Source organism: Ornithodoros turicata, chromosome 3 (genome assembly GCF_037126465.1).
Source record: "Ornithodoros turicata isolate Travis chromosome 3, ASM3712646v1, whole genome shotgun sequence".
NCBI classification, from domain to species: Eukaryota; Metazoa; Arthropoda; class Arachnida; order Ixodida; family Argasidae; genus Ornithodoros; species Ornithodoros turicata.
In genome coordinates, this window is record NC_088203.1 from 28,758,081 (window position 1) to 28,771,872 (window position 13,792).

A 13,792-nucleotide genomic window follows, 5' to 3' on the forward strand; every position below is an offset into this window, starting at 1 on the left:
TAACAAAAAGAAAAAAAGCGTGGCAATGCAGGCCTTACGGCTTCTTTCTATTGTAGGGAGGACGAAACCTCAGGAACACGGCGTTAGCCCAAGTGATCGCCACAGTGGAACTTGGTCTCATTTCGGTGGGTGTGTCGCTGTTCGCTGTCTTTGCCCTAGGCTTTACGGCCGTCGTACGGAACGGTGAGAGGCTGCTTAGCTTCTACCTGAAGTGCCTCGTCGTTCTCTCTGCAATGGCTTTCTCCGCGTCGCTTTGTACAGCGTGTTTACCCTTCGTAGCAAGCCCCCTGGTTAGCAGGTAAGTAGCCATTCTGATGTCACGGTCCCCCATAAGTGCACCATTGGGGAAGCTTGATGACTAGCAAAGCGTTTGCACAGAGCTTATATCAATCATAACGAAAGGAAAGTTAGGTAGCACGCGAGCTGGTGGTGACGATCCATGACTTGAAAACCCGAGACGAGGTAGGGACCAAAAACAGACAAACACAAACACGCTCTCCGTTAAGTCGCCATTAAGTAGTAGCAGCAGTAGTAGTAGTAGTAGCTAAGTAGTAGTTAAGTAGTAGTAGTAGTAGCCATTAAGTAGCCACAAACACGGTCTCCGTGTTTGTGTTTGTGTTTTTCTGTTTGTGTCCCTACCTCGTCTCGGGTTTTCAAGTCATGGATCTTATATCAATAGTTCTTCTTGAACATCATGATACTGGGTATTGGCGCCTGAATACTAGCGTCCTCTGTCGGATGGAGTTATCCACGGAGGAAAGAATCCTAACCGTACACTGCATATCCCTGCCCCAGAGAAATGTGGGAGAAGTGCACTCCTAAAACAGGACTTCGACGCATCGCACGGTGAAGGCAAACCATTCCACATAATTATACCTTTGTCACTCTTGATTTGTGGAAGGTGCTAGGCGTACGCCTTTTTGTAACAATTAACATAGCTGCATGAGTGTAATAAAAAAACAGACGCTTCCCGTTCTTAGTCAATTAGGGACAGAAAGACGTCATTAGGGTTGGTGGTTTGCTATAAGCGTGACATGCGGTGAAGTTCGGTTCTAATGGCGAATTCGGGTGGTCATTTCGTGGCAACACGGCCTAGCGCTCGGAAATTTCTAGGTCGGCGCCCGCGCTGCATCACGTGACCACAGCAAGTTGCCGTAGCCGCACTAACCTAACCTAACCAATCACCGAACTAACCTAGGACAGCGTAAACTATGAGGTTAAGTTAGGTTGGTGCGGCTGTGATAGCCTGCGTCGTCCCCCAAATTCCTTTTAAAACAGATCCTTTGAAACCGGGAGGCGAGGCAAGCTGCCACAGTCGCACTAATCTAACTTATCACTAAACTAACCAACCTAGGTTAGTTTAGTTTAGTAGTAGTAGTACTTTAGTGATAAGGTAGATTAGTTTAATGCGGCTGTAACATGCTTGCCTTGCCTCCCCAAATCCGTTTCTATAATGAAGTCGACTTGCGGAATGGTGACGCCCAAAGGTGATCCAATGTCCAGCCGGCAATGGATCAGTGGTCATTCCGAAGTGTCATTTCGTGTCCGCATCTCGTTAAGCTGGTGATTAAATGCGTGACGATAAAATTTCCTCGAGATCGAGGGAAGATACAGGACGAGGAGAAGACTGTCACATTATGTTCATCGAGTAGAAGCGCACATAAATACACGGGGTGACGATATGAGATGGGCGATTTTACGACCGCTATGACGAGTAAAGTCTCCTTCATTTTATTCCAATATCATGCACGTCGTAATTATTCTATGTGATCACTTCCATACTTTATTGTAACTGTCGCCTTCTGTTCTTTTTTTTTTTCGTTTTTTCTTCTTTTTTCGTTTTGCGCACATCACTAACTCAAAAACAAGTCCATATGATCCGTTCCTTTGCGTTCCGGCTTCCATATTGGTGGTGCCAATTTCTCCATGCTCTTTTTTTCTTTTTACTCACTCACTCTTTGCATTCCGTTCCTTGTACATAGCACTCCCGAAGCGTTTTGCAAGATTCCCGACGCAAACGGGCATTTAATGAAATGCCTAGCCGAGCCCGGCATTTCATAAAATGGATGGAATCGTTCAGTTCTTTAAGAGATGCCTGGTTTAGCCCGTTGCCTGTAACACATGTTACGAATATCAAATAGTAGTAGAATAAACAAAGAGTTCCAGTCATTTTTCCAATGAATCCACAGAGGTTAAGATATCTGCATTCTGTAACGTTTTCATCAGTGTTGTTAGAAGAGATGTAAACCAGTGGCTCATAGTATTGCAAAACTTTGGTAACAAATAGTCAGCCGTCTGCATGCCGTAGTTCGTACGACTATAAGGGTAGGCATGTAAATTACGCTTTCGGAGTGGGTAGCGCTTGGTTGTGGTGAACTGAATTGCACCTTAACAAAAGTTGTTGTACGCCAATAACCCAAGCTTTAAAGTATATAAGTACTGACAAACCGAAAAGTCCCTGAAGATATTGCTGTAGCATTCACAATGAAGTGTATACTGCTTTCTTTTCCAATGCATAAATTGTAGTTCATTTATCGAGCTAGAGTCCTTCTTAGCCAACTTGCCATGTCTAATCAACCCACACTTTCACGCAGGCTCATCGGCGCTGACGGCCTGAAGATGTACGGTATAGCTCCTGAATGGGACCGCGCCTTCAACTTGGTACAGGTGAACCTACAGTGCTGCGGCATTGGTTCAGGCGGTTTCCGAGAATGGTCGCACAATGACGCCTTCAAGTGCTCCGCGGATAACCCGAGCTCAACTCGCTGTGGCGTGCCGTCGTCCTGTTGCAAAACCCACAAAGGTGTCCGGTAAGCCATGTAAAACCTCCTCTGACACGAATTTTTAGACTTCAGTTGGTTCTTATAGCGAAGTTGTTTGGTGCCTGCAACGTAGACCTTGCTTGTTGCGAGGTGTGCCCTACATTAGCGGTTTGATTTTGCGACCCGTGCTGTGAAAAGCACATGCAGGTACAAAAGTAGATAGGTGCAGTAAACTGTCAGTAATCGACTCGCTGACAGCACTGATGACTTTTGGAAAACGCCCAGACGCACAACAAGGCAAGGCGTTTTGGCCACCGCACAACTAAGGGTGTCTTACGTAGACTGTGAAGGTCTGGAACACATGTATGCCATACAAGGTGTCGAAACTTTCTTAACGGGAAGGCCCACAGCGGAAAACCTGAAAGTACCAGCACTGTTGCCAGTACTGTTGGTACTGCCGATCAGGGAAGGGTAATGGTAATTGAAACAGAAACGGTATATTACCGAAATTGGAGATGGTAACTATAACGGAAACGCGTACTAGTGTCCTCCATTACCGGAAACAGGAACGGAAACGAAAATTATCGTCCGGTATTGAATTCGGGTAATGGCTGTTACTGTTGTGCGATGACATTTCAGTGACTCTTCATTTTATCTTTGTATTTTTATGACTTCATTCCCTGTGATTCTCTAAATATTACACGACAGCATGCAAACAAAGCGCAATATTGGATATCGAGGGTGCATCACTCGCTATCTATTCGTGACATTACCTACCTACATGACATCAAAACATGATACTTACACAACATAGACTTCACGCACTCTACTCCACCATAGCACGAGGATGACAGCATATGATTTTTATCTTTCTATATTTTTTCTTTACTTTCTTCCTTTCACCATGACTATGGCAGTATTGTTTAATACTGAGAGCGTCCGCCTATGAATGCGACATTGGACAAAGGTTACGCCCATCTTGGGTTGCTGGGTGACTGAAGACAGAAGTCTGACTGGTACATGTTCCTACGCTTCGGCGTGAGTTTACTTGCGTAGTGTGTACGCGTGGCACCGAAGCAGCACTTGGGCAAAACAGGGTGCTGACAGAGCCGGACGGGCTGTCCTCCCGCAGCTCCGTAGCCGTTCTATGTCCTCCCGCAGCCGTTCCATTACCGGAAACAGTAACGGAAACGTAACGGAAACGAAATTAAAATCCGGTGTCAGAAACGGATAACGGAAACGAAAATATAGCAGTAACGAAAATGGAAACTGCAACGAAAATACTTCCGTTATCCTTCCCTGCTGCCGATCGAAACGTCAACTAATGTCGACTGACTATAGTGCTAACAACAGAGAAGGGGAATCTACAAGTTACCCATACCGGCCTCTGTGGCTCACTCGGTAGCGTGTTCGCCTTCTGAAACAGAGATCCCGGGTTCGAACATGGCCGAGGACGCCAGCAACTTGGTGGCAGTGTACAGGTTGCTTAGACACGTCGTCTTCCGCGAGGGACTTAAATACGGGGTGCCGTGTGATGAGCTTTCGTCGCACCTTAAAGGACCGTCAGGTGGGCAAAAGCAATCCACAGACCGACCGCTGTGGCGTCGCTCATGATCTGTTGTCTCGCGACGTAAACCCCCAATTATTATCATTATTATTACAAGTTACCCGTCACAGTGTAAAATAATGTAATCAAGTTGCGAAGTTATTGAGATGGAGTTGAGGATTAGGCCACGATCATGGACCCTTACATAGCAAGCGTTATCGTTATTTTTCAAGTTGGCGCTCTTGAAACACCACGCGGCGGTACGTGTAAACCGTAGTGGTATGGGCTGCGATTTCCAATAAACGTTATGATTGGCGTTAAAACATCCCTTTGGGGGACCAAGGGGGACCGCTTTTGATCAAGAAAGCGGGCAACACGTGTGTTAGCTCGGAAAGTATTTCGATATCTGAAAGGGAAAGGGAGTTCCTGTTGCAATGAATATAAGCACTTGCCATGTGACATGTCAGTAAAGTTGTTGAAAGTGAGCGCTCGATGTTGTGTGTGTCTGTGTTCGTCCTGGTTTTAGCGCTTTTACGTTATGGAAGTTATGATTGGCCCTCACGCAAGAGGTGATGTGATGCATCTAACGGGATAACGAGAAGTTGAAGGTCGGAGCCCTATAGTTACTTTTGAAACGTGAAACCAGGGGCCAGTTGTTTTCGAGGAACTTGCAAGGTAATATGGCTATTTAGTTATTGGCCGTTGTATAATAGACCTCGTATTGCCGACTGTAATATGGGACAAGCGTAAGCTTGCTCACTTTTAGAAAAGCAAGTGCCGCTTGTGGCACGGAAAGGCTCATCGGAGCTCAGAGCGGCTTGAAGCATTACGAGACCGCCAGAGACGGAGGCAGAAGAACAACATTCCCATTGTGCGCAGCGGGATCGTCAGCCTTGGTAAACCATAACCGAAGCAGACGACACAGCAGTGTCCCTCAAGGTTCCCATCATGCTTTCCGCCGCGCGCTTGCTGGCGCGCGCATCTATTTCACATTGATGTTGACGTTTTGTATAGTATCTGTACGCGTGACGAATGTTTTGTCTGCAGCATGTCGACATACAATAGTATTGGTTTTCCAAATTTGAAGAATATGCCCCTGCACCGAAAAGTATAACAGAAAAGAGAGAGGGAAAAAAAGATATCGCGAGCTGCGTACAATCCGACAACGGATGGTTAAGATCTATATTATATTATAAATCTTCAATATGACTAAAGAGACCGTACCTTGATGTGCCATCTTCGTAGGATGACGTTTGATGGATTCGACAGGTAAACTTCGTCAGTAGAAAAGTCATCGAAATTTGAAGTGCGATATGAGTTTGCGTGCATGTTTATGTATCAGAACTTTTTGAAAAGCAGCTTGCAACATACCCCGGGTTAAAAAGTTACCAACACTCTTAAAAATGAGTTTCACCGCATAGCACGCTCCTAGCCAACCATCATCTCGAATGATATTGTTATCTGCCCTGATTTGTTGAAAACGGGAGGCGTACGCCTTTTTTGTGACAATTATGCTGTTCATAATTGTCACAAAAAAGGCGTATGCCTCCCGTTTTCAACAAATCAGGGCAGATAACGATATCATTCGAGATAATGGTTGGCTAGGAGCGTGCCATGCGGCGAAACTCATTCTTAAGAGTGTAGAAGCTGGACGAGCTACCTCATTTTTGCGGCAATTACGAACTGCATAATACCACAAAAATAAAAGAACGAACGATGGGGAAGGAACGATGTCACTCGGGATGATGGTTGGCTAGGAGCGTGCACTCGTAGCAATGAACTTCACCGGATAGCACGCTCCCAGCCAAGCATCATCTCGAATGATATCGTTATCTGATCTGCCCTTATTTGTTGAAAACGAGAGGCGTACGCCTTTTTTGTGACAATTATGAACAGCATAAGTGTCACAAAAAAGACGTACGCCTACCGTTTCCAACAAATCAGGGCAGATAACGATATCTGAGAACGATATCAGCGCAGATAACGAGATTATGGTTGGCTAGGAGCGTGCTATGCGGTGAAGTTCCTTTTTAAGAGTTTACGCGCTCACTCTAAAAACTGAAGTTTACCGCATAATACAACTCCAGCTAAGCATCATTGCGTTGCGTTGGGCCCGAATGACATACTTCTCTCACCAGACTTTCGCACTTGCACAGTTACGTCGACGGTTACAAAGAGGGCGTGCGCCGCGTGCTTTCCACACATCCGAAGTGCTGATGGCGTAATTCTGTGCGACGGTTCGCTTTCACTATGTTGCGTGGCGAAGTGCAGGAGTCGAGAAACGAGAGGAGGAACGCGACGTAAAAGCAACGCGTAAGAGGGTTTCAGGGAGCCGATTTTACAACCGCACTTGGAAAATCGGTAAAATTTTATTCTAATTTTTTTCTGGTGTACGAGTTGTTCGACGGGAAGAACCTTCCAAGCAAAAATCCTACGAGGCGTTATGAAAAGTATAAAAAACATCATAGTCCTCCCTTTAATTTAATTTTTCTTGGCAGTGCGGCTCAGGGATAGGTATGCTCTTACCGCGGCTTTGCTTCTGCTTGATATGTATCACAATATTGCGATTGCATATATTGCATATGTGTATTTTACACCATTTCATGTTGCGAGTAACGTGCTAATAACCCGTGTCGTCGCAGTGCCGACTCCAGTTGTGGCCGCGGTGTACAGAACCAGACGGACGCGGTGGCATGGAAACGTGTCTACAGACAAGGCTGTGTTCAAGCTGCGATGGACTCGCTCCGTGGCAGGATGATTCCGTTAGGAGGAAGTGTCATCGTCGTTGCGTTGTTGGTAATCATCGCGGCAGCTTCGACGAGGTATATGAGCATGAGAGAAGAGGCCCGAAGACGTAAGGTACGTTGTGACGTATAACGCCCAGGTAGGTTGTGTAATACGGGGCGATATGGCACGTCCGAGATACAGCACGGTCAATGGTCCATTACCATAAAGATCAGGACAGGCAGTTTATGTTGAAGGTGTCTAATAGCTTGTGGCCTGTAAACCTAGCGTAACCTAGTTACAAGTATGATGACAGAGAACGCCTAATATTCTTATTTGCTTGCAAAATTGAGGAAAAAACGGCTCGAAAGACGCCTGATGGCAAATAATCCCCAATTCATCAAGCAACAGTGATTTATGCGTGATTCCACGATTCCGTGATTTATGCGTGATTCCATGTGCGTCTAGATATACTGAACTACCCCTAGTACACTGTAGCGGCAGAGTTATTCCGCTCTCCGATTGGCTAAGTGTGCGCAGGCGTATAGTGTGAGCTCTCCTTTCGTTTTTCTTCTTTCATAAGGCCCAACCGCGTACCTCCCACGACTTCCCGACGGAAGCCGGACAACTTTCTCACCGCCAGGACAACCCGTGGGAAAAATGGCGGAACAAACCGCATGCACAGATTTCCACTGCGGCGGACGTACTCATTTCTTCCGCTTTTTTTTTTAATATGGATTATGCACTGCATGATGCTACAAAAAAAGCCACGCCTCCCGCTTTCGTCAAACCAGGACGAGAACGAAGTCATTTGTGATGATAGTTGGATAGGAGCGTGCTATGAGATGTTCGTTTTTAAGAGTGTACCGCTTTGCTGCTTTTCACGTGCGAAATGGAGTAACGAGCCGGTCGCCCCACACTGTGAGCACCCTTCTAGTACCCCGCAAAGCACCCTTCTAGCCAATCATCATCCCGAATGACAACTATCTCACCCCTGATTTGTTGAAAACGGAAAGCGGAGCCTATTTTGTACCCATTTTGCCGTACGTAATGACTAGTCTCCACCTCCCATTTTCAAGAAATCAGGGCCGAGAACGTTGCCAATCGGGATGATCGTTGGTTAGGAGCGTGCTATATGATGTTCATTTTTTCGGAGTGTACGGTGTCCAAGAAGGTAAGAAGTGCTATGATGGCAGAGCGTTGGTGGGCTGGATTCGGCCATGGACGAAGCAATTTTGACAAAGAGGGGGGGGGGGAGCGTTCAGCTGATTAACAGTCCCAGAAAGAGTGGTTCGGGAAGGTTGGTAGTGAGGGCAAGAACGTGCTCTGCAGGGTTAGTCTAGCAAACGCTACACATTTCGATCGCAACGTAAAAATAGAATACTGGGTTTAGCCTACCCCAAACTTCACTACCCAAACTACTTTCAAGTATTGTTGAAATTTTTTGTAAGCACTATGGTCATGTAGAAAGGAAATTAAAAATCAAGCAAAAACACGCGCAATGCGTTTTCAATGGCCTATCTCACGCAAACACCGCCTTTCTTTCTTGTGTCTGCTTCACGTTCACATCACCGCACACAGACTACGCTGCCTACAATAGCCATTCTGACCATGATTCTGACGTTACGCACTAATCCTCTTCCTCTGTATGTTGGCGCCACCTGTGCGCGGTGAAATGAAAATGGAGTGCACATAGGAGAAAATGGCGGCGTTTGAGTGAAATAGGCCACAGAAAACGCATAGTGTGAGATTTTGCTTCATTTTAAATTTTTCTTCTACAGGGCCATATAACGCTCACAAAAAACTCGGGCAAACATGAGGCAAAGTTTGGGCTGGGCTAAACCCGCAGGGGTGACACAAACCTGCCATTGTTGTAACCACCCTGCTGGTGCTTTTGGCAAAACTGCCATCTTGTCCTGGTCGCACGTCATAGAAGACGTCATTTTGAGGTCATGTGACTTCGTTTGCATGTCGTTTTGCCGCTTACCGACATATTTCTGTCGTCATAACGAGAACAGATGAACGTGTTTTGTCAGCGTAGACTATGCGGTGCTTCTTCCGCAACATGGTAGCCCATTTCACCTTAGTTTAAGTACATCGCATCGGCTCAGTGCGTCTTAACGCGCGGTCGTTACCACATCTTTGGAAGTCGTCAACAGTACGAGGCCTGATTTGCAAAACTGCGCGTTTTACTGCGAGATTATCGGATACAAATAATTACCGTGATCGAAAAACATCCAAAACGCCGCACAGAAAAAACAACCGTATTGTTTGCAAACGGTTTGGCCGCCAATCACGGGCGCCGCCATCCTTAAGCCCACGTGTGCCTTGACGTTTGCTGTGACGTGCAACCAGGACCTGCCCTTGATGCATTGCGTTCGCTCAGCACGCTTTCGCCCATGGAACAATACATTGGATGCCACCCCTGCGGCTAAACCCCGTCTTCTATTTTTACGATGCATTCAAAGTGTGTAACGTTTGCTAAACTAACCCTGTGGATCTCCCAGATCACTGCAGTGACGGCATCTGCGAGGGCCAATTTGTCTCAAGCGGTAATGCCACTCAGCTGTAGAAGCCGCATTGTGTCGCATCCGATGAATTAATGCAGCTTCTTGACGGGAAGTGTTTCGTTCCGAGAGGTGTCGAGCGATGGATCAACTCTCTAAGTATGGAAGGTGTATGATGTCATGTGTCCCTTCGTGGGAAGCCAGGGGTGCGACTAGACGTCGAACAGTTTACCGACAGTCTCCTCTCAGCAATGCAATACTCGTACGTCTCCGATATGAGAGCCTTCCTCTGCGGCGTCCTTGACTGCCACATAATGGCACTCAAGAAATCCGCATCCATGAGGGACCTGTGATAACCTTGTCTCTTACAAAATTGTGTGTAAATAAAAACCGCACACCAGCGATGCGAACACATAGCAGTTCAGTATCGTAGCAGCCCAGTATCGTGTACCGGCTGCTACAACAGCCAGCGAAAACTTATGGTGTTTTCGATTGGTCGTGCCGATGCTCCGAGTTGGTGCAGGTCAGAGCGCATCTCACTCCGGGTCTGAGCCACATGACTTGTGCAGAAACCGAACGCGGCAGGTTCCAGCAAAGGAGCGTTAACTCAAGGAATGCTAACTCACGTGACTTCCGGTGTTTACCTCGAAGCCAAAACGACGACGACGCAGAACGCAGAACGTGTCGGGCATGGCAGAACAGAAACATTGCTCAGCGGAAGTTGGCGCAGTCACGTGATCGGAAACCAACCAAACTTCGCAACCGCTCCGACGCCTGTGGTGAGAGGAGCTCTCCGAGTTGGAGAAAAGAGCTCCAAATGAACCAGTGGAATGCAGTGAGACTGCTCTGTTTCGATCAGATGAAGTTGAAACGTCGCTCCAGAGCGCTCTAGAGCGCTCGGACCCAACCAGTCGGAGACACCTTTAGCCTTACCAGAGAGCGGAATAACTCTGTGGGTAGACTAATTTCTATGCTGGAGCCTGTCCGCACAATCCGCTAGGGTGACTACACATCGGCCGGCGAAATCTCCGTTAGGACTGGATTATGACGCGTGCTGAAGCGAACATACAACCGTGTGCCAGAGGTCTGTCAGCTCGCGCAGCTCAGTGGTTAGCGTGCGGGCCATGTCACGTCGAGCCTGGGAGGTACCCGGGTTCGAGTCCCGGTGTCGGCTGCGCCGTCTGGAGTTTCTGCAGTGTTTTCCTCAGGCGTTCTCAGACATATGTCGGCCCAGGACGCACATTCCCCCAGGGCGTCAGTCGTGACGTTGCCCATCTCTGAGGCCGACGACAGCGAGCCATTTCAGCAGCACCACCACGACCTGTGGGAGAGGTCGGCATTTTGGCTGTGATCACTCAAACCCAATTATCTGATAAGAGTGCATCAACTTCGCACTCACTATGAACTCACGCGAGGGCCGATATCCCGACCTGTGTCGCACTATTGTGCAATACTTCCAGCAGCTTAAACTAATCATGCGAGTAGAGGCGATAAAAGTTGGTAATCGCCGACGTCCATGCCGCCAGACAGATTTCACACGAATGATTGTGGGTGCTCGCACTATCGCGATCATGAGGTGTCAAGAATACCCACGATATCGGTTATGGCATATTCCCAGGCAGCACAATGTACTGAAAGTCGAGTGCAATAGGGGTGGACGGTATGTGTCTTTAGTTTCACGAGTCTGTTCAAGGCCTTCCACCTACCTGTCCACCCCTATTGCACCCGACTTTCAGTACATTGTGCTGCTTGGGAATTAGTGCTCTCACGATATAAGATCATACCCAGAAATGTACAGCTGCGAGCTACCTAATATCAAAACTTGTTTGTGGCGAGGCCGTGACTGTACCAAGGGCCCGAAACTCGCCAGTTCCTTTGCGGGATAAAGTGAGGCGCTTCATGCGTTTCACGTCATCGGACGTCAGAAAACGTCACAAATTGAACGTCATGGAGACGTCCGGTGGCTAGTGATTACTGATTGGTTCCCATGAGAATGAATTCGTTTTCTGAGCGATGATTGGCTGTTTTCAAACTTGTTCGCGAGCGCTCGAACAGGCGACAGCGCGGCGGCTGTGCCGGTTGGAACCGGCGTCCACGGAGTCGCCGGCGTCCGTTTCGGACGGCTTGCGTTGTGTAGCGGTTGTGTTGGACTATGAGTTCTGATTTTTCCTGTTTAAAAACGCAAGCTCTATCATGTGAGCGTCCTCGAACAGTCACAGCTGCCAGGGAAGATGCCTGCGCAACATTTGTGCTCTGCTTCTTGGTGTAGAAACTATTCGAGCGTCCGAACGCCTTGTACCCGATACCTGGTCAACGACTGCCGAGAGGTAAGTCATTTGTCGTTGCTTGTTGCCTCACAACACCGCATTCACTTCGTGTATTGTGAATAAGTTGCTTAACAGTTACCGGAATACGCGGTGACCGAGACAGACAGCGTAGCTTTGCAGATACGATGGTAGACTATATTTCTTTTCGTGAAACAATATCATCTAAATGTTATGATTAAATACCCGTTCACGTCGTACTGTATAAAGGTATGACGCTACTGTAAGTCTGATTCTTGGTGATTTCTCTCGACAAGTTTCGTCAGACGCGTTGACTTAGTAGCTGTTCTGTACGTAGTGCCAAAGCCAAGATTGTCAGGCTAATCGATCTGAATATATAATGGTGAAGTAGCGCAATGAAAGGTATTTTTCGTACTAAGGTCGCTCATCACTCCCCATGACTGCGAGCTTCTCACAACCCAACCACCGTTCTTATTTTTGGCGTTCAATAGCACCGTTATTCTTTCTATTTACATTGCAACTTTCACATGCATAACCGTATATCTGATACCAATTGTTTTCATCTTGCAGCCACTGAGCTCCAGTTCCCAGTAGCAGTCCTTGCCAGAGGCAGTCCGACATTATCAGGCTTCTTCAAGCAAATTGTGGAGCAATGTTAATGTCATCATGTGTACATCTTGCTTGCATAACCGTATATCGCGCAATAAAATAATTCATGTGACAAAAACAACCAAGGCTTCATCGTATTCCTGTAACTCCCACTGCATTCCAACAAACGCGAACCAAAAAAATAGTGCATGGAAGAAAAAAAGGAACAACAAAAGAAGACGGGAAGCAGAGCAGAGAGGAGGAAAGTAGTGAGAGAGAAACGGATGACACGTCATTTACGTCATTCGCGACATAATCAAAAAAGGAAAAAAAAAAGGGTGGCTAGTCCTCAGTCATTGGTCCAGCTCCGGAGGTCACGTGAGTTTTCAGCTACAATAGATTTATACTACAGCTTCGCGCCCCTGACTGTACCATGAACCGTGACTGAGGACAGTGACCGTGATAGAACGTTTATCTCTTTCTTATGTGTATGTTCGATGAACGATGAACCACATGTGCTTCCGAATCTTGATAAACAGATCAAGAACCCAAAAACAACAACTTTATTTTCGACCTTGGAGAGTGGGGAGTTTCATCGCCACAGGCGATACTCTACACCATTGCTGGATGGAATGGGGGGAATAAAGTAACGAGCCCCTACACAATAACGATCGAAGTCCGATGGTGTCCAGAAATGTCAGAAGAGCTTTGAGCGCAGAGCGTTGCTGGGCTGGATTGGGCCAGGGACCGAGCAATTTCGATAGGGAGAAAGGGCGAGAGTCCAGCTGACGAAGAGACTCTGAGAGTGTGGGGCGGGAAGGTTCGTAGTGAGGGCAATGAAGAAGAATGTGCTCCAGATCCTCAAGAGCACCACAGTGGCAGCAGGTGGGAGAGTCAACTTGTCTCAAGCGGTAACGCCACTGAGCTGTAAAGGCCACATCGAGGCGTATTCGGTGGATTAATGCAGCATCTTGACGAGATGTGTTTCGTGGCATGCGGAAAGCGAGCGTGGGATCAACTCTGTTCAACATAGAGGGGGGAAGAATGTCGGTTGTCCGTTGGCGGGAAGCCAAGGGTGTCACTAGGCGTCGCAGAATTGAACGGCGGTCTCCTCTCAGCAGAACCCAACAGCAGCTCCTCTCAGCAGAACAAGAACCCAAATAATTATGTTTCGCTTTATTAAATTCGCTTTAAAGCCGTAATGATATAATGTTATGCAATTAATTATAGCCGCATGAATACGCAGTGTGAAAGCGACAACGAAAATAAAAAAACTGTGCGTAAAAGAACACTCATTAGATCGTAGTAGAAAGGAGGAGGAAAAGCAGTGTTAAACAATTTGCAACCTCTTTGTACACAGGTCCGTAGCTAGGTTTCCGA

The 13,792-nt window shown here is 47.2% G+C and overlaps 1 protein-coding gene across 1 annotated transcript in view; it reads left to right on the forward strand.

Annotated features, from left to right (window-relative positions):
- LOC135390131 (tetraspanin-33-like) overlaps positions 1–13,792 on the forward strand; it is a 28,540-nt gene that overhangs the window by 1,953 nt on the left and 12,795 nt on the right. The window contains exons 2-4 of the mRNA XM_064620124.1: positions 57–298; positions 2,595–2,810; positions 6,951–7,167. Coding sequence (XP_064476194.1) covers positions 57–298; positions 2,595–2,810; positions 6,951–7,167 — 675 coding nt within the window. The remainder of the gene's footprint in view (positions 1–56; positions 299–2,594; positions 2,811–6,950; positions 7,168–13,792) is intronic.